General features: G+C 41.5%; 1 protein-coding gene and 1 non-coding gene across 4 annotated transcripts in view; both read right to left on the bottom strand.

Annotated features, from left to right (window-relative positions):
* Nucleotides 1-1,383: 1,383 nt before the first annotated feature.
* On the bottom strand, nt 1,384-1,455 carry trnag-ucc. The gene has a single exon. It is a non-coding gene; the product is annotated as a tRNA-Gly (tRNA).
* An 11,299-nt stretch (nt 1,456-12,754) lies between these two features.
* LOC109912840 (death-associated protein kinase 3) overlaps nt 12,755-26,277 on the bottom strand; it is a 40,981-nt gene continuing 27,458 nt past the window's right edge. For 2 of the 3 annotated variants that reach the window (XM_048614147.1, XM_048614148.1), the window contains 5 exons: nt 22,893-22,941; nt 22,232-22,258; nt 20,418-20,570; nt 19,849-19,894; nt 12,794-16,380 (listed from right to left, as the gene is read on the bottom strand). In XM_048614147.1, the coding sequence (XP_048470104.1) occupies nt 15,838-16,380; nt 19,849-19,894; nt 20,418-20,570; nt 22,232-22,258; nt 22,893-22,941 (818 nt within the window). In that variant the 3' untranslated portion in view covers nt 12,794-15,837. Of the gene's footprint in view, nt 16,381-19,848; nt 19,895-20,417; nt 20,571-22,231; nt 22,259-22,892; nt 22,942-26,277 lie in introns of all 3 variants that reach the window. The other variant, XM_020512284.2, reaches the window with a different exon arrangement.

Genomic DNA, 26,277 nt, shown 5'->3' with positions numbered 1-26,277 from the left:
ATCCCACTGAATCCACTATCAAAACTTAACATCATTGTAATTGTTATCGTACTACTTGACAAAAAGACTCAGGAAATGAAGTCAAATAGTTGTTTGTTTTTATGTGTAGGCGAGGAAAGCCAGTTTTATCAAAATGAAGTGTAAAATCAACACTTCTGGCTTAGAGACACCCCCAAGCTTCATGTAAAACATTACAATATACATATTACAATTATCTACTGTTTTAACAGGCATTGTTTGCATTTCATCCAAAGCCAGCGTTCTGATAATGCAGCTTCTACACATTGTAGCCTTTGTACATATGTGATCCCCATTTGCTTTTGCAATACAACTGAAAATGTATCCCTTAACACTGAACTGAAACTGATTCAATCCCTTCAGCACCAAAGGACAGTGGGTGTCTTCAGGCCTAAATAAAGCAGGACATCTGACACTTCAGCACGAAAGAAAGTTTTTGTACAATCATGTTCCACTCACACCATCCTTTACAATCAGTCCACATTTCAACATCCTCCATCTCCACTTTTAACAGTAAACTGCAGCAATTTGTGGTAGGGGGCAAAAACAATACTATGAAACTGTCACATTGTCATAAAAATCTAATTGGTGTCTTTCAAGGAAGATTTGTTACCCTTAACCTGCTAAGGCGTACATTTGATTGAGTCCCACACAACAGAAGAGTTCGTTCTCAGCTTCCCCTGACGTGGCTCAAAAGCCTCTTGCTTACCACCATCTTCTCAGACCAGTTAGGGATAGGCAATAAATATTTGTTCATTGAAGTACGAATAAAGAGACACCCTCTTTCTATTTTTTTTTTATTTGTAGCTTCTTACAAGTAAAGATTTTCGTGGCCAGTTGTCACATGGAGGGGACGGTTGCTGCGCTGCCACTAATAGATCTCATTTTGACAAAACTGCCGCAAATAAACTACAATAGATTTGAGAATGTATTCATCTGCTCTCCTGGGGGGATTACTTAAACACTCCTTCTCTACCCACTGAATTGGATAATCTATAATCGTGAACAGATTAGGTAGAGCCCAACTCTGATGCCACCGCAGTGGATGAAACCTAGGCACAGTTAGAACCAAAGCCGAAACAAGGGAGGAGCAAAAGGACTGGGATTTGGGGCGAGTTCTTGCCTGCACCAGGAGTGTTTGTGTTCCCGAAGCTGCAGCATTGAGGCGAGTTCCTGTAGCTGCCGCTGATGGGGTGCGATGCCAGCAGCAGCCACCGGGTGGCAGTGGATAGCTCAGGGATGTGACAATGTCGGCGGCTGCTACAATGTTTAATTAAAACATCAGGCGCCGCGACCCCACTCCCAGTGAAAGAGTCAAAATGTTTATCGCACAAACACGACTCCGCTTTCGTTTGAAAAAACGCTTGCGATGGCCGGGAATCGAACCCGGGTCAACTGCTTGGAAGGCAGCTATGCTCACCACTATACCACCATCGCAGAGCTGTTGTGTGTCTTATATACACGCTTCATATCGATACACTTTTTTAGCTTTCTTTTAAGATATAGTGTGAATCAAAACTTGTGATGTCGGTTTGTTCCTGATTATTTCAATTTTGTAGAGATGGCACCTGGATGGCGGATCCTAAATGTGAAGTGCTTCTAATAATTCCCTCCAATCTCTATCACATCCCCCTTCTCCTACCTGTATTCTGTTTTTCCCTCACTCCTTTATCTTTCACTTTGCCTCCATCGCACTTTCTTATCTGCCACTCCAGCACCTCATTCCCAATCTGTCTCCAAATTGCACCCCATTTCTCCTTCCATCTTCTTAACATCCCTCTTTTTATTCTATCTCTCATTCCTTCACAACATCCCTCTCATACTCCATCTCTCCTTCCCAAGTTCACTCTCTCTTACTCCATTCCTTCCCTCTTACACTCCATCTCTCCCCGTTCCTTCCCAGTTTCAGGCTCTTCCCTAGCCATTTCTCAGCTAACACCTCTCCGAGTCTACCTAAGGCTCCTCACTTCACCACCTCCTCGTCCAGCCTTCCGGCCCAGTCTAACTAACAATTTCTTTTCACCACTTCCAATATTTTTACAAGCAACAGGAAAACAGTTTGTGTTTTAGTTCCTGGTATTCTACAGTGAAGGAGCTGCGATATATTTCCAAGAAAAGGGTGGTGGAAGAGGAGAATTTGCAGATGGTGGTGTTCTAATGTGTCTGATTTTTTTTCTTTGTTCTTCCAGATCTGTGGTCAAAAACATATGACTCATTTCCTCACAGCATCAAGGGTGTACCTTACATTGCCATTTGAGAAGGCAGTTGTTTCTGGGCTACTGACAAGCTCTTTGAGTTTTGTTGAAGCTGCAACCATCCAGGCAAGTTAGGAGGGTATTCCACCACACTCTTGACTTGTGCCTTGTAGATGGTGGTCAAACAGTAGTAGACTCGCCAACTTTAAGGGCATTTAAATGGTCATTGGATAAATATATGGATGATAACGGAATAGTGTACGTTAGATGGGCTTCAGATTGGTTTCACAGGTCAGCGCAACATCGAGGGCCGAAGGGCCTGTACTGCGCTGTAATGTTCTATGTTCTATGTTCTAAGCACTGGGGAGACAGGAGACTTGCCAAGGGACTTTATAGATTCTGGCCTGCTCTTGTAGCTACAATTCTTAGATTGCATTCATCATATTGCTTCAACTTGTAGTTCATGACTTCACTCTGCCGCTGGTCCAATTCAGTTCCTGTCCTACCCCTGCAATTTCTTTATACCTTCAATTTACTTTTGAGCAACTTCAATGGTATCTGTCCCCACTACACTCTTGGGCAGTGCATTCTGGACACTAACTACATTCTGCTTAAAAAAAAGATTCTGGATTTCGTTCTTTGGACAGTGACTGAATTATTACCCTCCTGTTCTTGATCCTTCTGCCAACTGGAACAATTTCTCTCTATTGAACCTGTGCACACCCCTCATGACCTTGAACAGATTTATCCAATCTCCTCTGAATGTTCTTTTCTCCAAGGTAAATAGCCCCTGCTTCCTCAATCGGAATTTCCCCATGTCTGGATTCATACAGTGCAGAAAAGGTCCTTCAGCCCATCGAGTCTACACTGACATAGCTACCACTAAAAGTGCACTAATCCCAATTATCTGCACTTGTCCCATTTCCTTGAGTGTTATGATATTTGAAGCGCCCATCCAAATATATTTTTTAAAGGTTGTACGGTTTCTGACCTCCACTACTTTCCCAGGCCCTGCATTCCAGATTCCCAATCCCGCTGAGTGAAAATGCTTTTTCCCAAATCTCCTCTGAATCATGGTGGAACCAGATCTGGAACCAGTCTCAAATCTTTTTCTGTGACTCTCATCCTTTCCTAAACTGTGCTCAAATTGGATGCAATATCGCAGTTAAAATTGAACCAGTGTCTAGTGGTGTAAGGCTGCAAAAGCACAGCAGGTCAGACAACATCCAAGGAGCAGTTATGTCAACATTTCAGGCCGAAACCCTTTGTCAGGACTGGGGAGGAGGAGAGAAGCCCAGAAGTAAATAAAGGGAGGGGCTGGGGCTGGGGCTGGGGCTGGGGGAAGGGTAGCAGAGATGGCGTATGTGGATGCAGATAGGGGGTTATTATGATTGGGTCCGTGGGAAGGGCGGAGCGGATAGGTGAGTGAGAAGATGGACAGGTTAGGTCAGGTGAGAAAGGGGGAGGGCTGGACATGGGATAAGGCTGGGGGGGGTGGAGGGATTTTGATGCTGGTGAAGTCAGTGTTAAGGTCATTGGGCTTTAAGCTCCCAAGGCGAAATATCAGGTGTTGTTCCTCCAGTTTATGTTTGGCCTCACTCTGGCAGTAGAGGAGGCCAAGGATGGACATGTCATCAGGGGAGTGGGAAGGGGAATTAAAATAGCTGAACCAGTGTTGTATAAATATTCATATTTTATAAGATTCCATTTTCCTTATTAACCACATTTTCAAAGTTACCCCATTCTCTTTAATGATTTGTTTTCATACTAGCAAGCCTCTCTGTCCCTCCAATTCCTGTTGAATTATATGATTTAACTTAGATTTCCTCTCCTCCTTTCACACTTCAAGGCTTTTGTATTAAATTGCATCTGCCAAATCTCTGCCTATTCCACCTGCTTTCTTGCAGTTTATTATTATCCTCCTCACAATTCAGCATAAATACAAATTTTGTACCATCTGCAAATTCTGAAATTATGCCCTGCACACCCACGTCTAAATGAATAATGCATACATTAAGTATCGAATTAGTACCACACTCTAGGGAATGCTATTGTATTGTCATGGTGGTAAAATATAGACCACTAATTTTCAAGTTCCAATACGATTTTTGAAACTTTATTATTGATTCATGGGATGTAGGGTTTGCAGAATGGCCCAGTATTTATTGGCTCATCCCTAGTTACTGCTGTAGTCCATTTGGTGTTAGGTATAGCCACAATGCTGTTAAGAAGGAAATTCCAGGACATCGATCCAAAGACACTGAAGGAACAGTGATATATTTCCAAGTCAGGATGGTGAGTGACTTAGAGGAGAACTTGAAATAGCTGAAACCTTCAAGGACTAAAGTTGTTTTGAAAAGGAAGAAACATGGACCTGTGTGTTCAGTTGCACACATTGAAGCCCTTAAACAGTTGCCCACGACTATCCAGCTTGAAAAGACATTGAAGCCAGATTCACAAATGCACAAATGAATCATATTTCAGTAGCTACTTGGCAGAGAAGCAGACAGATTTAAAAAAAACAAATTGGTAACATTAAAGACTAGGAGACTCTCAGATTCCTTCCCATCATCTCAAAACTCGCCAATAATGATTAAACAAATCAGGGAAACAGTCATACACCAAGGGCTGTAAAAAATTTGCTGCTTCTGAGAATGAAAGACATCAAATAAATAGCTGTGGTCTCAGGTTTAGATTATACCAATCCAAGGGACTGAATTTTACCAGAAATTGGCCATCAATTTCGGTGAGTTTCATGGAGGGATTTCTCACACTATACTCAGAAACTTGCCTCGTTACACAACATGCTTTTTTTATTTTTCTGTACCGTCAAGCGGGTGGCCACACAAGACATCCCCCTCCTCCACCTGTGAGGACACATCAGACAATCTGGCAAAGTGCCTTCCACACCCTCCACCAGCTTGGGTACTGAGACCTTGAAGGATTAGAGTCAGGAGCACCTGTTGGTGACAACATTACTGCCACATCTCTGCAACTGGCACTCAGACTGCCCCAGACCAGGCACCTGTTCAGCACCAGGCAGGAGAGGACCATGTGGTGTCAGCTTTTAGTGACGTAATTGAAATACACGAGCAGACACCGAAACATAGAACAGTACAGCCTTACAGCCCACCGTGTCTGTTCCAATTGTGATACCATTCTAACCTAGTCCCATCTACTTACAAATGGCATGTATCCTATGCCTGTTCATAGAACATAGAACAGTACAGCACAGTACAGGCCCTTCAGCCCACGACATTGTGCTGACCTATTATCCTACTCTAAGATCAAACTACCCTGCATATCCTACATTTTACTATCCTCCATGTGCCTATCCAAGAGTCGCGTAAATGTCCCTAATGTATCTGACTCCACTACCACCGCTGGCAGCGCATTCCACATGCCCACCACTCTCTGTGTGAAGAACCTACCTCCAACATTTCTCCTATACCTTCCTCCAATCACCTTAAACTTATGCCCCCTGATAATAGTCATTTCCGCCCTGGGTAAAAGTCTCTGGCTATCCACTCTATCTATGCCTCTCATCACCTTGTACACCTCTATCAAGTCACCTCTCATCCTTCTTCGCTCCAATGAAAAAAGCCCTAGCTCCCTCAACCTTTCCTCAAAAGACCTGCCCTCCAATCCAGGCAGCGTCCTGGTAAATCTCCTCTGCACCCTCTCTTAAGCTTCCACATCTTTCCTATAGTGAGGTGACCAGAATTGAACACAATATTCCAAGTGTGATCCAGCCAGGGTTTTATAGAGCTGCAGCATAACCTCACGGCTCTTAAACTCAGTTCCCCTGCCAATGAAAGCCAACATACCATATGCCTTCTTGACGACCCTATCAACTTGGGTCGCAACTTTGAGGGATCTATGGACATGGACCCCAAGATCCCTCTGTTCCTCCACACTGCCGAGAATCCTGCCATTAACCCTGTATTCTGCTATAAGGTGTGTCTGTCTGTGTCAGTCTAAATGCCTCTTAAATGTTGCTATCATATCTACTTCTACCACCTCTCGTGGCAACATGTTCCAGGCACCTACAGCCCACCCACCACCGCTGTGTAAAAAAAACTTGTCTTGCACATCTCCTATGAACTTTCCTCCTCTCACTTTCAATCTATGCCCCCTAGTATTTCACATGTTCACCCTGGGAACAAGCCTCTGACTATCCACCCTATCCATGCCTCTCATAATTTTATAGGCTTCTATCAGGTCTCCCCTCAGCCTCTGACACTCTAGCGAAAACAATCCAAGTTTGTCCAATCTCTCCTTATGGCCAATGCACTCCAGTCCAGGCAATATCCTGGTAAACCTCTTTTGCACTCTTTCTAAAGCCTCTATGCAACCAGAACTGCCCACAATATTCCAACTGTGGCCCAACTAAAGTTTTATACAGCTGCAACATGATTTGCCAACTTTTATACTCAGTGCCCAGACTGGTAAAGGCAAACATGCCCTATGCCTTCTTCACCACCTTACCCACTTTTGTTGCCACTTTCAGGGAGCTATGGACTTGCACCTCATGATCCCTCTGTATATCAATGCTCCTAAGGTTCCTGCCATTTCCTGTATTCTTACCTCCTGCATTTGACATCCCAAAACACATCACCTCACACTTGTCCAGATTAAACTCCATCTGCCATTTTTCCGCCCAATTTTCCAATTGATCTATATCCTGATGTATCTTTTGACAACCCTCCTCACAATCCACAACTCGCAGAACACCACTGGTCACAGATCTCCAGTCAGAAAAACATCTCTCCACAACTACCTTCTGTCTTCTATGACAACAATTTTGTATCCTGATTACCAACTCAGTGTGAATCCCGTGTGACTTAATCTTCTGGACCAATCTACCATGAGGCACCTTGTCAAATGCTTTTGGTCTGTGTAGACGATATCCACTGCCCTACTCTCATCAATCATCTCTGACACTTCCTCAAAAAGTTCAATGAAGTTTGTGAGACAGGACCTCCCTGTACAAAGCCATTCTGACTATTGTAATAAGTCCATTCTTTTCCAAATACAAGCAAATCTTGTCCCTAAGAATCTTCTCTAATAATTTCCCTACTACTGATGTAAGGCTCACTGAGCTATAATTTCCTGGATTATCCTTGTTTCCCTTTGGATATTCTCCGGACCTCTGGGACCACACCTGTGGCAAAAGAGGATACAAAGATCTATGTCAAGGCCCCAGAAATCTCCTCCCTTGCTGCCTCCCTTAGTATCCTAGGATAGATCCCATCAGGCACCGGGGACTTACCTACTTTAATGTTTTTCAAAACAAAGCAGCAGGCAGGTTTGTGGGAGACACTGGACAAACTGACTTGAGGGCTGGAAGACCACCAATGCTTTTTGCAGCATGCTGCCTCTACCATGTGGCGTCTGGCTGCCTTCACAGACAGTTGGCAGCTACCATGGAGACAAAGGCCCAGCAATCTCAGAGACTGCTAGATCAACACAGAGACCTGCCCTTCATTGCTCAGGAGTCATCTTGCAGGACAATTCAGAGATGGCTGTCCCTTCCACCTCCACCCTGCCTACCACCTTCAAATTGAGGAGCATGCACCTGCCTCTGAGCTGGCCACATGCAGCATGTCTGGTCTTCTAGACACGAATATCCCTGTGTCACATGACCAAAAGTTCTGGGCCAATGTTCTCCACTCTGGGGCAAGCTTCATGGAAGAATCAGCAGCATTCCAGAATGTCAGGAGAGTCAGGGGGCAGGAGGTGAGTGTAGTGGCCATCACTGAGGAGAAGGGGCTGGGGAAGCTGAAATGTCTGAAGGCGGATAAATAACCTGGACCAGATGGACTACACCCCATAGTCTGAAGGAGCTAGCTGAGGGGATTGTAGAGGCATTGGTGGCGATCTTTCAGGAATCACTGGAGTCAGGGAGCGTGCCAGAGATCTGGGAAAAGGCTAATGTAATACCCCTGTTTAAGAGGGAGGGAGGCAGAAAACCGGAAACTATAGGCTGGTTAGCCTGACCTTGGTCTTTGTTAAGATTTTAAGAGTCCATTATTAAGGATGAGGTTATGGAGTACTTGGAAGTGCATGGTAAAACACAGGTGTGTCAGAATGGCTTCATCAAGGGAAGGTCTTGCCTGACAAATCTATCAGAATTTTTTGAGGAGGTAATGAGCAAGTTAGACAAAGGAGAGCCAGTGGATGTGATCTATTTGGATTTCCAGAAGACTTTTGACAAGGTGCCAAACAGGAGGCTGCTAAATAAGAGCCCATGATGTTAGGGGCAAGGTACTGATATGGATAAATGATTGGCTGACTGGCAGAAGACTGAGAATGGGGAATGAAGGGGTCTGTTTCATGAAAGTGGCCAGTTACGAGTGGAGTTCTCAAGGGTCCATTTTGGGACTACCACAATTCACATTACATATTAACAGTCTGGACGAAAGAACTGAGAGTGTTGGTGCTAAATTTGCAGATGACACAAAGATAGATGGAAGGACAGGTGGTGTTGAGGAAGCAGGAAGGCTGCAGAAGGATTTGGACAGGCTAGGAGAATGGGTGACAATGTGGCAGATGGCATACAATGTGGGAAAGTGTGAGGTTACTCACATTAGTAGGAAGAATAGAGGCATTGGAAATCTGAAGCATAAAGTGACTTAAGAATCCTAGTTCAAGATTCTTTTATGTTAACATGCAGGTTCAGTTGGCAGTTAGGAAGGCAAATGCAGTATGAGCATTCATTTCAAGAGGGCTAGAATACAAGCGCAGGGATATACTACTAAGGCTAAATAAGGCTCTGGTCTGACTGCATTTGGAATATTGAGGGTAGTTTTGGACCCCATATCTAAGGATGGATGTGCTGACATTGTAGGGTGTCCATTGGAGATTTACAAGAATGTTCCCAAGAACAAAGAGTTTGTCATATGAGGAGCATTTGATGACTCCAGGTCTGTACTCAATGGAGTTTAGAAGGATGAGGGGGGATCTGATTGAAACTTACAGAATATGGAGAGGCTGGGAAAGAATAGATGTGGAGAAGATGTTTCCACTAGCAGAAAAGGCTAGGACCAGAGGCAGAGCCTAAGAGTAAAGGGACAACACTTTAGAACTGAGATAAGGAGGAATTTCTTCAGCCAGAGGATAGTGAATCTGTGGAACTTGCGGAGGCCAAGTCAGTGTGTATTTAAGACAGAGATAGATTGGGTCTTAATTTTTAAGGCAATCAAATGTTATGGGGAAAGTGCAGGAAACATAGAAGATGGAGCAGGAAGAGGCCATTCAGCCCTTCAAGCCTGCTCCATCATTCTTCACGATCATGGCTGATTGTCCAACTCAATAGCCTAATCCTGCTTTCTCCACATTCACCCCAGGTGCCAAATCAAGTTGCCTCTTGAATACATTCAATGTTTTGGCATCAACTACTTCCTATGGTAATGAATTCCACAGGCTCACCATTCTTTGGGTGGAGAAATGTCTCCTTATCTCTGTCCTAAAAGGTCTACCCTGAATCCTCAGACCATGACCCCTGGTTCTGGACACACCCACCATCAGGAACATCCTCCCTGCATCTACCCTGTGTATCATCTGCAAACTTTGAGCTGTTACATTTTGGTCCCTCATCCAAATCATTGATATATATCGTGAATAACTGGGGTCCCAGCACTGATGCCTGTGGCACCCCATTAGTTACTGCCTGCCAATTTGAAAAGGACCCATTAATTCCTACTCTTTGTTGCCTCTCAGCCAACCAATTTTCTATCCATCTCAATACACTTCCCTCAATCCCATGCGCTTTAATCTTGCACAACAATCTCTTATGTGGGACTTTGTCAAACACTTTCTGAAAGTCCAAATATACTACATAGACTGGCTCCCCCTTGTCAACTCTACTAGTTACATCTTCATAGATTCGTCAAGCATGATTTCCCCTTCATAAATCTATGCTGACTCTGTCTGATCCTACCACTGCTTTCTAAATGCTCTACTATAAAATCCTTGATAATCGATTTGAGAATTTTCCACATTACTGATGTTAGGCTTACTGCTCTATAATTCCATTTTCTCTCTACCTCCCTTTTTCAATATTGGAGTGACATTAGCTACCCACCAATCTGCAGGGACTGTTCCAGAGTCTGTAGAATCCTGGAACACCAATGCATCCACTATTTCTAGAGCCACTTCCTTAAGTACTCTGGGATGTGGTTATCAGGCCCTGGGGATTTATCCAACTTCAATCCCAACAATTTTCCCAGCACCATTTCTCTAACATTGATCTCCCTCAATTCTTACCTCTCACTAAATCTTGCATCCTCCAACATTTCTGGTATCTGATTTGTGTCCTCTTTTGTGAAGGCAGAACCAAAGAATGTATTCAGTTGCTAAGCCATTTCTTTGTCCCCGATTATACATTCCCCTGTTTCTGTCTGTAGGGGACCTACATTTGTCTTCACCAATCTCTTTCTCTTCACATACCTATAGAAACTCTTAGTGTCAGTCTTTATGTTTGCCACAAGCTTACTTTTGTACAGTATTTTCCCCTTAATCAATCCCTTGGTCCTTCTTTGCTGAGTTCTAAACTGCTCCCAATCTTCAGAAATATTATTTTTCTCTGCCTTGCTATATACTTCTTCCTTGGATCAGATACTATCTCTAATTTCCTTTGTAGGCCATGGATTAGCCTGCTTACCCATTTTGCTTTTGTGCCAGACAGGAATAAAGTGTTGTAGCTCCCCCAAGCATTCCTCGAATGTTTGCCATTGCCTATCCACTGTCATCCCTTGAAGCAACTCTCCCCAGTCTATCAAGGCCAACTCACTTCATATCTTCAGTTTCCTTTATTAAGGGTCAGCACCGTAGTCTCTGAATCACCACCTCGCTCTCTATCTTGATCAAAAAAAACACTATCATGTTATGGTTGCTTTTCCCCAAGGGGTCTCACACAGCTAGATTGGCAATGAATCTCTTCTAATTGCACAACATCTAATCTAAGATGGAATGCTCTCTAGGTGGCTCCTCCACATATTAGTGAAGAAAACCATCCCAAATACACTCCAGGAATTCCTCCTCTATGACATTGTGGCTAATTTGACTTGCCCAATCTACGTGCAGATTAAAATCACCCATGATCACCGATATTCCCTTATCACATGCATCTCTAATTTCCTGTCTAATGCCAGGAAAAAGGTTTGAGAAACATATCAGCAATGACTGAGCAGAATCAGTCAGCCAAATGGCTTAATTCTGCTCTCATTTCTTATGGTCTATAGGGCAGACCTAGGAGTGCACTAAGACATGATGAGGGGGAAGGCGAGATGATCATTTGAGGGTCCGTAAGTGGCACAGCCGATAGACCACAGTAAATACATTCCCACATCTAAAAATATGTTCACTTTTCATCATCAGCTGACAGAGTGAATATCATTCTATCTACAGCTTCAAGAATGAAGGTAGAAAACCAAACTATCGATGATGCTTTATGATCCAAGGCACAGTGAGCAGCTCCTAGACTATGAGCAGGCTGTGGGACCTTGGAAAGTGTTTGCTATTTTGGATACGAGGATGAATCTTTCCAGGTCAATACTTTGCTTGTGGATCACAGCCATTACTGGCATGGATTCCTGATCCTACACATTGTGCTCAGGGCCACGGTTCTTACCCCATACAGGTCAATGCATAATAGCATTTTGTGATCATGTGTCTTCCACCTGCACTACATGGGTGTCTGTTTAATGCTATTGCCCTTTGAAGGGCATTACATCACACAAAAGTGGAGCCCACTCTCATACAATGAAGCATGTAGTAGCCTCCTCCACATGTAGAGGCAGTTACTTCCATCTGCATTGCACACTTGCTATTTAGATGAGGATCAAAGAGAACACTTCAGAATGAATCACATACTCTGCCTCTCCGTCTAGATGAACCGACCCCTTCTCCCCACCATCCATATTGCCTTTTTGGTTTCTCTCCCCATTAATCCCATCAGATTTGATCTTCCCCATGCTCCCCACCCAAACTGTTTATTTAGCTACTCATCATCCCACTTTACTTACTGAGCTCCAAGGCATATCACATCACCAGTCATCACATTGCACTGAAGCCAGGCTGATGCTGATTGTCAATGGTCACACCTCCTGCATTATCTGTTTTCCTCCCATTTCTAGATTAAGTTGCCCCTTTTACAAAGATTGACTCTCTTTTTCCTAGTGCACTGTTGAAAACTCCCATTATTCAGTTCCCAGCTTTCCTACTGCAGCAGCGGCCTCTGATATACCCCCCACCTCTCTGAATTTTAGTGGGGTGACTGTGGTCTACCCCTTGACCAACTTGGAAAGTTTGGCCTGACTGATAACTAGTTTGCAATGCCAAGTGATACCAATGGCGTGGCTTCAATTCCTGCACTGGCTGAGGTTACAATGAAGGTGACAGGCTGAGGAGAGTCCTTGCCTGAGGCATGACAATCCTCACCCATCGTCTCTCTCTCTCTCTAATGAGACAGCAACCCTATGGTCTGGCAGGACAACCGTGACTTTACCTTTAAACACGCAGTAAAGAATAAACAACCATTTTGTTCAATTTGTAAGGTTTATTATAAATGTTAAATGTCCAAGTATCAAACAGACCTTAATGATCATTTTAAACATGGTTATAAAATGTCAATACTTCTGATAATAACATAATAGTGTATGAAGACAGGTTAATGCTCTGTAATGAAGTTTACCAAAAGCAAGAAAAAGTTGTATATGGGAAAATGTTTTTAATACATGCACCTTACATATAAAAAGGTGTGGTAGCACAGTAAACATTCACAAAATGTACAGACAAATTGGAGCTGAATAACAGCAGTCTAGTTCAAATCTAAATACCTTACAAATACAAGCCAGACCCCAAATCATCATGTCCTCGTTCATGTACCACTCCCACCCCCAGAAAATATCTTATAATTGGCATCTTTCATTTATAATATAGTATTTCCTACATTAAATGAGTGCTGGATGGGTTTAAAGCTGAAGTACATCTTAACATAATTAACAATTTCTCCTATAGAACTTTAGTGTTCCTTTAAATGGTATGCTGGTGAATTTCATTTTAATTCTTTTTTCTTTCATGGGATGTGGTGTCATTAGCAAGGCCAGTATTTGTTGCCCATTCCAAATTTCCCCTGAACTGCATGGCCATTTAATAGAGGCAGTTCAGAGTAAACCACAGTACTGTGGATCTGGGGTCGCATGTAGGGCAGACCAGGTGAGGACAATCTATTTTTATTAATTTAAATGCCCCTGTCCCATTGTGTACACGCACACAATTCTGGAATTACAGTAGGAAGAGCAGACAAAAGTTGAAACCTGGTCTCACTGCAGCTTCTGAATATGTTGTTGACACAGCAGAGAATTACATTTGCACACCCGCCTTCCCCAAACTGATCCATCCTTTCTAAAAAAATGTAATTCTATCCAACAGGACTTAAATTCCTTTCATTAAGAAGCTCATTTCTAAGCAGAACAAATGGAACTTGCTACCACATTGAGGGGTCAGGCAGATGGTGTGAGCACATGAGGGAGAAATAACTACAGGGTACACTGACAGAATTAGATGAAGTTGGGATGAGGTTTGTGTGTTGTATAAACACCAGCAGAGATCCATTGGGTCAAATAGCTTGTTTCAGCATTGATAAATACCACTGAATTAAATAAATGCCTGTTACTACTGTTCACAAAATTACACGAAAAAATAGCAATTAAGTTCAAACAAACAAAAATTATCCAAAATGAGTTTGTCAAGTAGTGAATAAAATTCAAATATTAAACATGATAGTTTTCATCAAACAAAGATATGACCATCTACTGAAGTTCCTTAGCCCAGATTCTGCAGGTGGTGAGGGGTCACAGGGAGAAGGCAAACAGAGACAAGAGCAGACTGTTACATTTAGTCATGAACAGAGATTTATGCAGTGGCCTTTAGTGCTTGATGTAGACCCAGTGGTACAACAGAGTTGTAGTAAACCTCAGGGTCTATTTACTGCCTGTAAGGAAAAGCTAATTCTGTTCCTTACCACAAAAAATTAGCCTAGTTACCGAGTCATATGGAAATCCATCACAATCTTAGAGTGTAGTCATATTACTCAGCTAGTAAAGAGAAAATCAGCACTCCCTGAACATATCTTTTGCAGAGGTAGGAAAGTATTCTAATTGAAGCTCAAGCCATTTACACAGAGGAACGAACATCGGATACACAGCCAGTGTGACATTGTAGTTACTTCCTGAAGAGCCAGTGGCCGTCCTACTTATCTCCAGTTGCCTTTGGTAGCTTCTGGCAGGATTTTAAGGAATAGATACAGGCTCCAATTGAACCAGAGATGTCAGTTGGGTTGTGGATAATTACAGGAGCTGAAATCCAAAAATTTATTGGGGCCTTTATCTGACCCAGAAAAGATCTGATCGGTCAAGATTTTGCCGAGTTAAACTCTTTTTTAAAGCTGGGCTTAAAAACAGAACGGAATTACAGAAAATCATTTAGGGTCTTGAATATCTATTTTGTGGGAGATACTAAATCTGGTTTAGTAATTTGTAAACTGTTCCTAAAGGTATCCATTCTATTCTGGTGCCAGTTTGAGGTAGTATGGCGAGGCCAGGTTTCAGACAGCAAGATGTCACATACATTGCTGCCATTTCTGAATTACACAACTGCTACTAATATAAAAAAGTAGCCGGATTTGCAATTCTTACCTGATATTTGATCATTTTTCAATTCCACTAACTTCAGTTTTAAACAGCAGATCAAGCAGGCGTTTGTATTAAAAAAAAACTATTGGTGACATTTCACAATTTTTCACAACCATTAAATAGAATATTCTCTTATCAGTTCAACAACAATTTGCTTCAAGTGGTAGAAACATATTTAGTTACTCTTCAATCCCAATCTTGTTCTTCAGCAGTCCCTCGGGATCAAGGATGACTGTGGTTTGTTGGGGATTGCGATGGTGGATAAGTCTAATGTATGCTCCCACAGACCAGGAGGGCTTGAAAGCTGGATAAATGGGATTTCGTAGATTGTTGCGCTAGAACTTCAACTCCACCTCTGCAGACTTCCCAACAAAGTCACGTGACATATTCGCTCCCTTCCCGAATGAACCTTCTCCATTTGGTCAGTCATAAATCAGGGTCTCCTATAAATTGGTAGGAATCCCAAAGGATAAATGATAAGGTGAGGGAGGTGGGGATGGGAGTTATCCAGAGAAAAGGATGCCTTGCAATAGCAACTGACCTGCCCACTTGTTCCCAAATACTGAGGTGCCCACATTAAGCATGGCTATGTCCCCTGGAATCAGTGGTCTCCAGTGGTTGGAAATAAGCAAGGCTCACCAGATAAATGCAACGGTAGCAGGGACAAGGCCAACAGCAGCATGCAGAGTTTGTGGAATCAATGATCCTTTGGAATAAACATGTTTGCATGGTGTTTTCAGACTGGAATGTCATTCAGGTTTGGCAATGAGCCCGAACTTAAATGTGACTAGAATAAAACCAAATTGGCTCCAAAGACTGGTGTTCAGGACAATAACTGAAGAAACTCTGAAACCATCTTGTCCAATCTGGCTGGCTTCAAGTCAACTGGTTTGTTGGTGATTTCTTAGGTAACAATTTTGTTAATTCTAACGCATTCCTCCAAGATGACCATCATCGCCAACCCCTCCTTGCATTCGCTCCTGCTCTACAGACTTCAGGAGCTCCTCAACCCACTTCAGTTCCACAGCCAGTGCATCGTAACGATTTTCCAGCTTTGTGTACTTCCGTTTCAGGATGTTGGTAGACAACATCGTCGATTTGACTTCTTCTTGTGCTTGTTTCCTCATGGTTTCTGTTTTCCGCATTTCATTCTTAATGTGCCCAAGGTCTTGGCTGATGCTATCATTCTCTTCCTTGTACCAGGATTCCTTCTCGTCATAAATGGAAACAAGAGCATCGATGTCCTCTTTGAAAGATTTTTTATTTTTCACCAGCTCCTGAATGCTTTCATCTACTGCATTGATTTCTTCTAGAACTTTTGAGAATCTCTCAAAGTTGACATAAGTATTATTTGGAGGCATGCTCGAGTGGGACTTGATTGTGTATTCCTTGAGGCGGGTCGTTTTCAGTCTACGACGCTCTGGCTTCTTGCCATTATCCTCGCGTCTCACATTTCTTCTCTTAATGACCTTTAGGGGGTGAAGATAAAACAAATAAACTTTATTAAGTTCACTTCTGAATAAAAATGACTGAAGGAAATGTACTGAACTACACAACTGATATATGATACATGTCACAAACTGTTGACTACTCCAGTATAAGATTTACAAGCATGTTGCCAGGGTTTCAGCTATAGGGAGCTACTGAATGGGCTGGGGCTATTTTCCCTGGAGCATCAGAGGCGGAGGGGTGACGTTATAGAAATTTATAATATCATGAGGGGCATGGATAGAGTGAATAGTCAAGGTCTTTTCCCCAGGGTAGGGAGTCCAAAACTAGAGGGCACAGGTTTAAGGAGAGGGGAAAGATTTAAAAGGGACCCAAGGGACAACTTTTTCATGCAGAGGGTGTGCACGTATGGAATGAACTGCCAGAGGAAGTGGAGGCTGGTACAATTACAACATTTAAAAGTCTGGATGGGTATATAAATAGAAAAGGGTTTAAGAGGGATATGGGCTAAATGCTGGCAAATGGGACTAGATTAATTTAGGTCAGCATGGACAAATTGGACCATAGTGTCTGTTTCTGTGCTGCATATCTCTGACTCCATGACTGTCCTGGCTGATCTACAGTCTTCTACCCTACACAAACCTAAGCTGCCAATTCCTTTTTATCCATTACTCTCCGTTTAAGTTCATCCTCATCCCTCCATTCTTCATGTAGAGAGGAACATTTCAAGATCTGCAGATGACAAACTTAAAAGCATTACGAGCTGTGAGGAAGATAGTGTTGCATTTCAAGAGGACATAGATAGGCTGGTGGAATAGATAGACAAATGGCAGCTGAAATTTAATGCAGAGGTGTGTGAAGTAACTTAGAGTACGATGAAGAAGGAGAAGCATTATAAAATGAAGGTATAGTTTTAAAGGAACTGCAAAAGCTGGAGGACCTGGGAGCATATTTGCACAAAATCACTGAAGTTGGCAGGCTAGGTTGAAAAAAGTGATAAGTGAAGGATAGGGATCCTGGGTTTTATACATTGGGATGTAGGGTACAAAAGTGAGGAAACCATGATAATTCTGGATAAAACACCAACTTGGCTTCACCTGGAGTCTGAGTTCAGTTTTGGACACTGCACTTTAGGAAGGATGTAAAGGCATGAGAGAGGCTGCAGAAAAAGGTGCAGGAGAACGGTTTCAGGGATGAAACACTTTAGTTATGTGAATAAGAGATAACAAGGTGTACAGCTGGATGAACACAGCAGGCTGGCTGACATTTCGGGCCTAGACCCTTCTTCAGAAAAAGTTGTGTGAATAGACTGGAGAAGATTCAAGGAGATCTGATAGATGTGTTCAAAATCATGAGGAGTCTGGACAGAGTAAATAGGACTAACTGCTCTCCGCACCGAAAGAATCAAGAACCAAAAGGCACTGACTTACGAGGACTGGTAAAAGAAATAATGGTGACATGAGGAATTTTTTTTTCCCCCCAAACACCACGATTGGGATCTAGAACACACTGCCCAAGAGCGAGTTGGAGGCAGATTCAATCTAAGCCTTCAAGAGATTGGGATAATCTTCTGTAAAGAGAATAAATTTGCAGAAATATGGGAGGCTGGAGGGGGACCTAGCCATGTTGCTCTCAGACAGCTCACACCAATTGAAATAATTTCTAGCTTAAGTTTTTTTTTAAAAAGGAAGAGCTATCTTAGATAAGGAATAGGTCTCTGATAATTTCTGTCAGAGTTTAAACATGTCAGTTTCACAAATGCTTAAAGATATGTTTGTTAGATTTATATAACCATCCCACAGGAGAAGCTTCCTGATAGTGTTACCCTATCAACATCCTGGGGATTACTCCCCACTTGCCTGGATGAGTGCAGCCCCAACAACACAAGAAGCTTGGCACCATCCAGGACATGGCAACCCACTTGATTGGCACCACATCCACAAGCATCCACTACCAGCAGTGTCTACTATCTACAAGATGCACTGCAGGAATTCACCTCAGACAACACTTCCAAACCCATGACCACTTCTGTCTAGAAGGACAAAGGCAGCAGATACATGGGAACACCACCACCTGAAAGCTCCCCTCCAAGCCACACACCATCCTGACTTGGAAGTATATCACTATTGTTGGGTCAAAACCCTGGAATTCCCTCCCTAATGGTACTGTGGGTCAACCTAAAACAAGTGGACAGCAGAGGTTCAAGAAGGCAGTTTATTACCACCTTCTCAAGGGTAACTAGGGGACAGGCAACAAATACTGGCCCAGCCAGCAATACCTACATCCCACAAATGGATAAAAAAAAAAATCCTCCGGATAGCTTGGTTTATTCTATGGCCCCTGAGGTATGCTATAAATGTCCAGATATTTTAAGGGCGTGGGATTTTTTTCTTCAGAAATACACATGCTCACCTAAGGAAGAGCATGAGAAATTAGCATCTGTAACAAATAAAACTTACAATGGGGTGATTCATTAACTTATATTAATAAAATTATAAAATTAACAAGTGGTAAGCATGTAGCTGTCACAAGGATAAAAGATGTAAAAATCAAATTGAGTAAAATCCAGTTTGATGTTATCTATAACTATTCAAGAATATCGAAGTCTACTGTCATATATTGTTAGATATTCTTTGAACATTTAAAGTCCTGGTAAGGGAAAATATCTTTTGATAAGTATTATACAAGGGTCCCTAAAACTTGAAATTTCAGTGAAAGGGCCTTGTTTTTATATTATTTTGGTTCTTCCTCATTTGCAAATGCGTGTAAAAACTTGAAGTATAGACTTCTCCCACTTTCATTAGATGACATATCATGCTTTAAGTATTCAGATAAGAAGTTGCGCGCTTTGATCAAGTTAACTCCCGTATCCTTTCAATTCAGTAAAAATGTTTCATTTTTCTATCTTTATGAATGCTGTCATCATGAATTTCTATTGGTCATCTCCTTTCCTGCTAGTTGCAATGGAGTTTTTCATTGTTAACTCCTATGTGAATACATAAACGTTTTAAAATCCATTCTTTATCAAACCTATACGCCTAACCAGATATTTTTCTGATTTATCTTCTGTTTATTGTTAATATTTATCTTTTAACTTTATTTCATTATTTTCCTAATTTATACTAAGAACTATAATGTAGAACTTCCAGCTTTTTTCTTTATTTCCCCATTTTTGTACCATATCTATTTTAATACTCAAGATTTGTGACTAGGTACTTTGTACCTAAGATGGCACTGCATGTGGTGACATTGTACACTTTTCACTGTACTCTTGCACTTTTGTATTTGAGTACCATGACAATAAACCCCAATTCTAATTCTGATAGTGTTAGAAGAATATAGGGCCTTCTTATATACTGTAACTATTCTATGATTTTTTTTTTTTTTAAAAATAGGCACCTAATGCTGGCGCAGGGGAAGCAGATTACTTGCCCTGCAATGTTGGCAATCCACATGAGAAGGAAACTGACAGAATAACATAAGGTTACCTTAATCCATGGATGTTCTAGACTGTCACCAATTGTCATTCTCTTCCTAAAAGTGAAAAAATATGAAATTTCAGAACAAACAAACATTGATGGACTATGATATGCCCACACATTGTTTATTTTCCTTCACTCAGACCATTACCATATCAGGATTTCTTTGTCTGCCAGAGGATCAATTTTGATATCCTCCTTTACTACACAGCACAATGCTGGATACAAACTAAGTGCATGGTCTGTCAGGTTTTGCCAGAGCTCCAACTACTGGAGTCGTGCACAACTAATTAGAGTCATGCAATGAAGATGAATTTAAGCAACCAGCATCTCTGGACTGAAATTAAGTCAACGGTTCAACTGCAAGAGCACTTAATCTGTACAGACCAGAACAGATTGGGGTGGGAACAAGGTAACAATACTAGACAGAATATTGCCAATTGAGAATAGTCTTTTTAAAGTTTCAGAATGAAACTTATCTAAGTAACATTTGAATGTTAAAAATAGTTCCTTGTACCACTGTACATTTGATGCTTAGGCTGTGTTACTACTATTAACTGGGCAGAAATAATTCTTACTTTGGGTCTTTCACCAGAAGCCTGCGGATGAAGTCCTTTGCCAACTCACTGGTGTTACTGAAGTACTCCTCGTCAAAGTCATAGTTCACAGCAGAAATATTTGTTAAGGTTTCTTGTTTAGTTTCACCAAGGAATGGAGAAGCACCGCTTAAACTGATGGTGGGGGCAAAAAAAAAAACATATGTCCAAGTATTTTCCAGCAACATACATAATTCAACAGGATAGTTCTTCAGCCTAAACTGAAGGTTAACTTTGGACCACAATTAACTTAATTAATGTTTTGCTACAAGTACAGCAATCAAGAATTAGACTGGTCTTTTTTTTTCGCAATGGCGGAATCACCTACGTAAGTCAGTTATAGTCGGAGATGTACAGCACGGAAACAGATCCTTTGGTCCAAATGATCCATGCCATCCAGATATCATAAACAGATCTACTCCCATTTGCCAGCATTTGGCCCATATTCTTCTAAACCCTTCCTATTCATATCTATCCAGATGCCTTTTAAATGTTGTAATTGTACCAGCCTCCACCACTTCCTCTGGCAGCTCATTCCATACACCACCCTCTGCATGAAGTTGCTGCCCCTTGGTCCCTTATAAATCTTTCCCCTCCCACCTTAAACCTATGCCCTACATCTTATTCACTACCCTGTCTACCTATGATTCCACTTTCAATGAACCAAGAACCTGCACTCCAAGGTCTCTTTATGACAACCTGCCCCGACTTAAATGAAGTACAGTAACAAATATTATTTGAATATTTAACAATTAGCTCAGTTTAGACATCAAGGACTGAAGAAAACAACATGATACATCACTAACTGCTTTATTTTAGAGGCAAGCATAATATACTTACTAATTAATTATCACATGCAGTCTAATAATTCAACATTATTACACCATTATGTGCACTCATCTTGGTAAGACATAGGCTCAGAATTGCGTCTTTAATTGTATTCAGCATACCCACAGTCCACACACGGTGCTGAGATTTGAGAATTACAGGACATAGGTTAGCAAATACAAAATCAAGTAGTAGTACCATGTTCCTTCCTTTAAGTACAACTTTAATGAGTGAAAGCCTTCCAAGTTCAACAATGGAGTTCAACTATTTCAGACAACCAAAATAGAAATTGCCAGAGAAACTCAGCAGGTCTGGCAGAGTTAACATTTTCAATCCAATGACCTTTGGAAGAATAGCTAGTCTCAGAGAACTACAGAGCACTCCCACCAATGTCTTCTTTCCTGTGTTATTTCTGGCTACCATCCATATAGATTCTGCATCATTTCCTGTTATTATTTCATTTTGTACTAACAGAGCTACACCATCCCATTTCTCTTCCTGCCAGTCCTTTCCAAAGCCACATATTCTTAAATATTCAGTCTCCGCTTTATTCCCCTTCTAACAATGTCTTCATAATGACGATAGCCATTAACCTCATTATGCTATTGTTTCATTTATTTTGTTTTGAATACTGCACACATTTAAGTAGACAGCCATTAATTTTACCCTAGTTGCTACTTTTTTTAAGAAGTGTTTGTGCACTCTGTCCTTTCCTGCCTCACTCTGGGTATCAAAACAATTGCCCTGCAATGTGCCACATCTTTTTGCTTGCAAGCCTATGTAGCCCCCTCCCAATTTGTTTAAAGCCCTCAGTCACAATCTTTGAATTCAGGTGTGGATACACAATTATTTCAATTGCCTGAAAAGAATGTACTTTGACAAGATCCAACTAGATCACCAGAATTACAGATTGAATTATGCAATACAGTTTAGAGTTTAGACATGAAAAAGAATCACAGCATACTTACAGAATATAGGTGATGACACCAATACTCCTGTAATTGAAAGAAAAATAAATTGTTGAGTCTGGGACTTTTTGCAAACCAAAAGTCTCAATACACTAGCAAATTCAGCACAAGGTTAGTTTGAAACCCAAAGTAAAATTAATAAAAATGTGATCTCAAATGAAAGTCAAGATCTTACAATAAACAGAAAAATAAGGTGACTGTATACACCTCTTTCCAAAGGCAAGAGAAAAATCAGAGCATTAAGTAAATAAATTTACTTTGCTTCTCTTGGTTGGTAAAACAAAGTTGAGATTATAGAAAGACTTCTAGAAGTCAGGATACAGTCGATCCTATTTCCGAAATTCTTACACCTAATCAAAAGCAAATCAGTGCTGTGCAACATGGAATGTACTCGTTATCATCTTAATGCCATTCTGCAATTAGACTGCAAGGTCAAGAATATGACCAGCTTCAGTTGTTAAACCTCTCAGTTGCTTAGCCTGCTGAGGCACTCTGCCCAGACGCATGTTCAATCATTTAGTTACAAACAGTATGGGATGATTGTCAGCAAACAAGAAGTGTATTATAAGCCAAATTAGCAACTTCAGGAGGTGGGAAAGTGAAGGGAAAGGAAGGAAGTGAAAAAATAGATATCCTTTTAGACACAGTAAGTTGAACTTACCACATGTCAGCTTCTAAAGCCAAAGGCTCATAGTTTACTATTTCAGGAGCTGAAAAAAAAAGGAAAAAAATGGTTTTTAAATGTACTACTATCACCAAGAACATTCACAGCAACTCCATCCTAATGCTGTACGGGCAGGGAAATGAGAAAGAAGGGAGAGCGAATAATAATGATTGATAACTGCAGTTGTTTCCTTTCCTAAAACAGGAATCATGAATAGAGTCATTAAGATCCATGTGTGGTGCTATTATATTTCTCACTCCTCCCAACAAGCAGCAAGCATGAATATTTCAAATCCGTGAATTGTTGATATACTCCAGTAATTTTAGTCAGTTCAATGGAAGTTCGGAGCCAGTCATTTACAGGACAGAAGTGGCCATTCAATCCAGAGTCTGTGCTGCTGTGTGGACCAGCCAATCTATCAATTCACCACCCCATAACTAAGTTTATTTCCTTCAGGAGCCCATCTAACTTCCTTTTGAAATTGTGATTATTTCCACTTTCACAACCATGTAGGCACAGACTTCAGTTATTACTACTCGCTGCGTGTCATTTTGCTTTATATTCCCATGATTCTCTTGCCAGAGGCGTCAGTGTCACCCAGTCCTTATACTATCAGCTAATGGCAGCAGCTTTTTCCAATGGCTACTAAATCTAAAACCTGCATTCAATCTCCTTTATTTCAACACCACCAGCTTATTTAATCTAATCTTGTAACTGAAATCTCTCAGACTTGGAAGCATTCTGGCAAATCTCCCTTGCACCATCAAGAACCTGCAAGTTCTGAAACAGATGTTTGAACTGGAAACAATACCCTAGTTGGGGCCTAACCAATCTTTCAGCATAATCACGGCTCCGATCAGCAAATGAAGGCAGGAGCACTACACTGCGGGGGAGGAAAAGAGCAGGAAAGAAATTGAGACTATTGTGCCCTGACTTTTAGTTTGATTTTAAAAGCAAAGTGATACAGGTTCAAGGATAAAAACGAAGCTGCTCATATACATTCTGTCCATTGAAGTGATCAAAACCTAAAATTACCAAGAGGTGGATGTGACGTGCATAGGACAAAATATAATACATGGAGGGAGAAATTAAAGGATATATTAAAAAAAGTAGCGAATGCAGGAGTGATGTCAGAGTCATAGACATACAGAATGGAAACAGGCCATTTGGCCCAACTCGTCTGTGCCAACCAGGTTTCCTAAATTGAATTGGAAGTCTAAGAGAAAGTTGCATTCAGCTCCAGATGGTATCTGGCCTGCTGGGAGCCCAGAAAGTGGGTAATAACCTTGAGACTTGTACCTATATCAATCATTGCAAACAACGTGGTTCTCGAGTTGGATATTCTGCCACTCTGTGGGAACCAAAGCACAGCTTTAGGTTTCATGCATGTGCAAACATGCATATAAATAGTAAAGGAGGAGGAATTTGGGAGGCAGGGGTGTGGCTGAGGTCCTAATCAAGGATTTTGCACATGTCTTTACTAAGGAAGAAAATGCTGCCTGACTAAGAGAAGTTGAGAAACTTGGTGAGAGGAAGTTGGTAAACAGGATGCATTACGTAGGCCTGCTGTACTCAAAGTCGATAAGGAACCAGAATCTAACAATGCTGAGTGAAGGAAGGGTGGGAATTGTGAAGGCACTGGCAAATATTCTTCCAATCCTCAAAAAACAAAAAGAAACCAAAGAATGGCAGATACTGGAAATCCAAAACAAAAACAGAAATTGCTGGAAAAAGTCAGGTCTGGCAGCATCTAGCAACAGAAAGAGTTAACGTCAAGTCCAGCGACCCTTCTTCAGCACTGATTGTAGCTAGGAAAGTTGTGGTATATACGATAAAGTTGGGTGGGAGGTAGGGAGAAGAACAAACGATAGGTTGAGATGGAGCCCAGAGAGAGAGAGAACAGTTGGGCAGACAAAGGAATTGGTAAAGGTCAGGCTGGGAGAATCAACAGCTGCTAATTGGGGACCATTAGTGGCTGACAACAGGTTGGTTTTGGTAGCAGCCCATCTGATGACAAGGCCTGGTGAATGGCTTCCAGCATCTCATTTCCCATGTGGGGACCCTGCAGCCTTCAGGACTCTATCAATTTAATAATTTTAGGGCCTGAGCACCTCCTCCCATGTCCGTATCCTAACTCAGACACAACATACTGTTGACATCCCTTTAGATTGCAAGCCAGCCATCCAACCACTTGAGCTAACTGAACCCCTCACCCAGTAACTATAGGCTATCCAGTTTAATCTTGGCTGGTGAGGTAGATCCTAGCAACGACTGTTGGAGACAAAACAGCTACTTGGGTAAATGTGGATTATTTAATGAAAACCGGCACAGATGTGTTAAGACAAATTGTCTTTAACTAACTTGCTTTTAGTTTATTTGATTAAGAAACAGGGAGCAGACAAGAGTAATGCAGTCAACATGGTGCACATGGATGTCCACAAAGCATTTGATTAAACTGCCAAATAACCAACCCATTAACAAAGTTAGGATTCATGGGCCAAAACAGATAGTTGCAACACAAACAAAATTGACTGAGTTTTCTGTAACAAGCAGAGAGTGTCGGTGATTTGGTCTTGGACTGGGAGGTAGATTCTAAGGTTCCCAGGGATCAGTGTTGGGACACCTGCTTTTCTTGATATATGGAGAAGTAGAGCTGGATATGCAGTTTCAGAATTTGCAGATATCACAAAACTTGGAAGCGCTGTCAATTGTGAGGATGATAGTGTTAAACTTCAAAGGAATGTAGATTGGTTGAATGGACAAATAAATGGCGTATAAAATTTAATGTAGAGCAGCGCGAAGTGATTAATGTTGGTAGGAAAAACACAGACAATACAAACTAAAGAATACAATTCTAAAGGGGATGCAGGAGCAGAGGGTCTTGGGGCATATGTGCATAAATCATTGAAGGCAGATTGAGATATGGTTAATAATGCATACTAGATACCAAAAAAACTTTATAAAAGGGGTAAAGAACAAGAAAAAAAAAGTTATACTAAACCTCTACAGAACATTAGTTTTGCTTCAACTGGAGTGTAGGGTTCGGTTCTGGGTACCAACTTTAGGGAGCACTCAAAGACATTGGACAGGGTGCAGAAAAGATTGCTGAGAACAGTTCCAAGGATGAGAAGTTTCTACTATGCAAATAAATTGCAGAAACTGGGACTGTTCTTCCTGGAGCAGTTTGAGAGGAGATTTGATTGATGTATTAGAAATCATGAACAGTCTGGACAAAGTAGATGGGAGAGAAACTGCTTCCATGGGTGAAACGGTTGAACCGGAGGACATGGATTTAAACGGGATTGGTAAAAGAAGCATTTGTGAGTAAAAACGTATGCAGTGATTTGTAGGATCCAGAATGCACTACCCAAGAGTGTAATGG

The sequence above is a fragment of the Rhincodon typus genome, chromosome 29 (assembly GCF_021869965.1).
Source record: "Rhincodon typus isolate 14 chromosome 29, sRhiTyp1.1, whole genome shotgun sequence".
Taxonomy (NCBI): domain Eukaryota; kingdom Metazoa; phylum Chordata; class Chondrichthyes; order Orectolobiformes; family Rhincodontidae; genus Rhincodon; species Rhincodon typus.
Note: the sequence above shows the minus strand (reverse complement) of the source record. Positions and strands in the feature narration are given on the sequence as shown.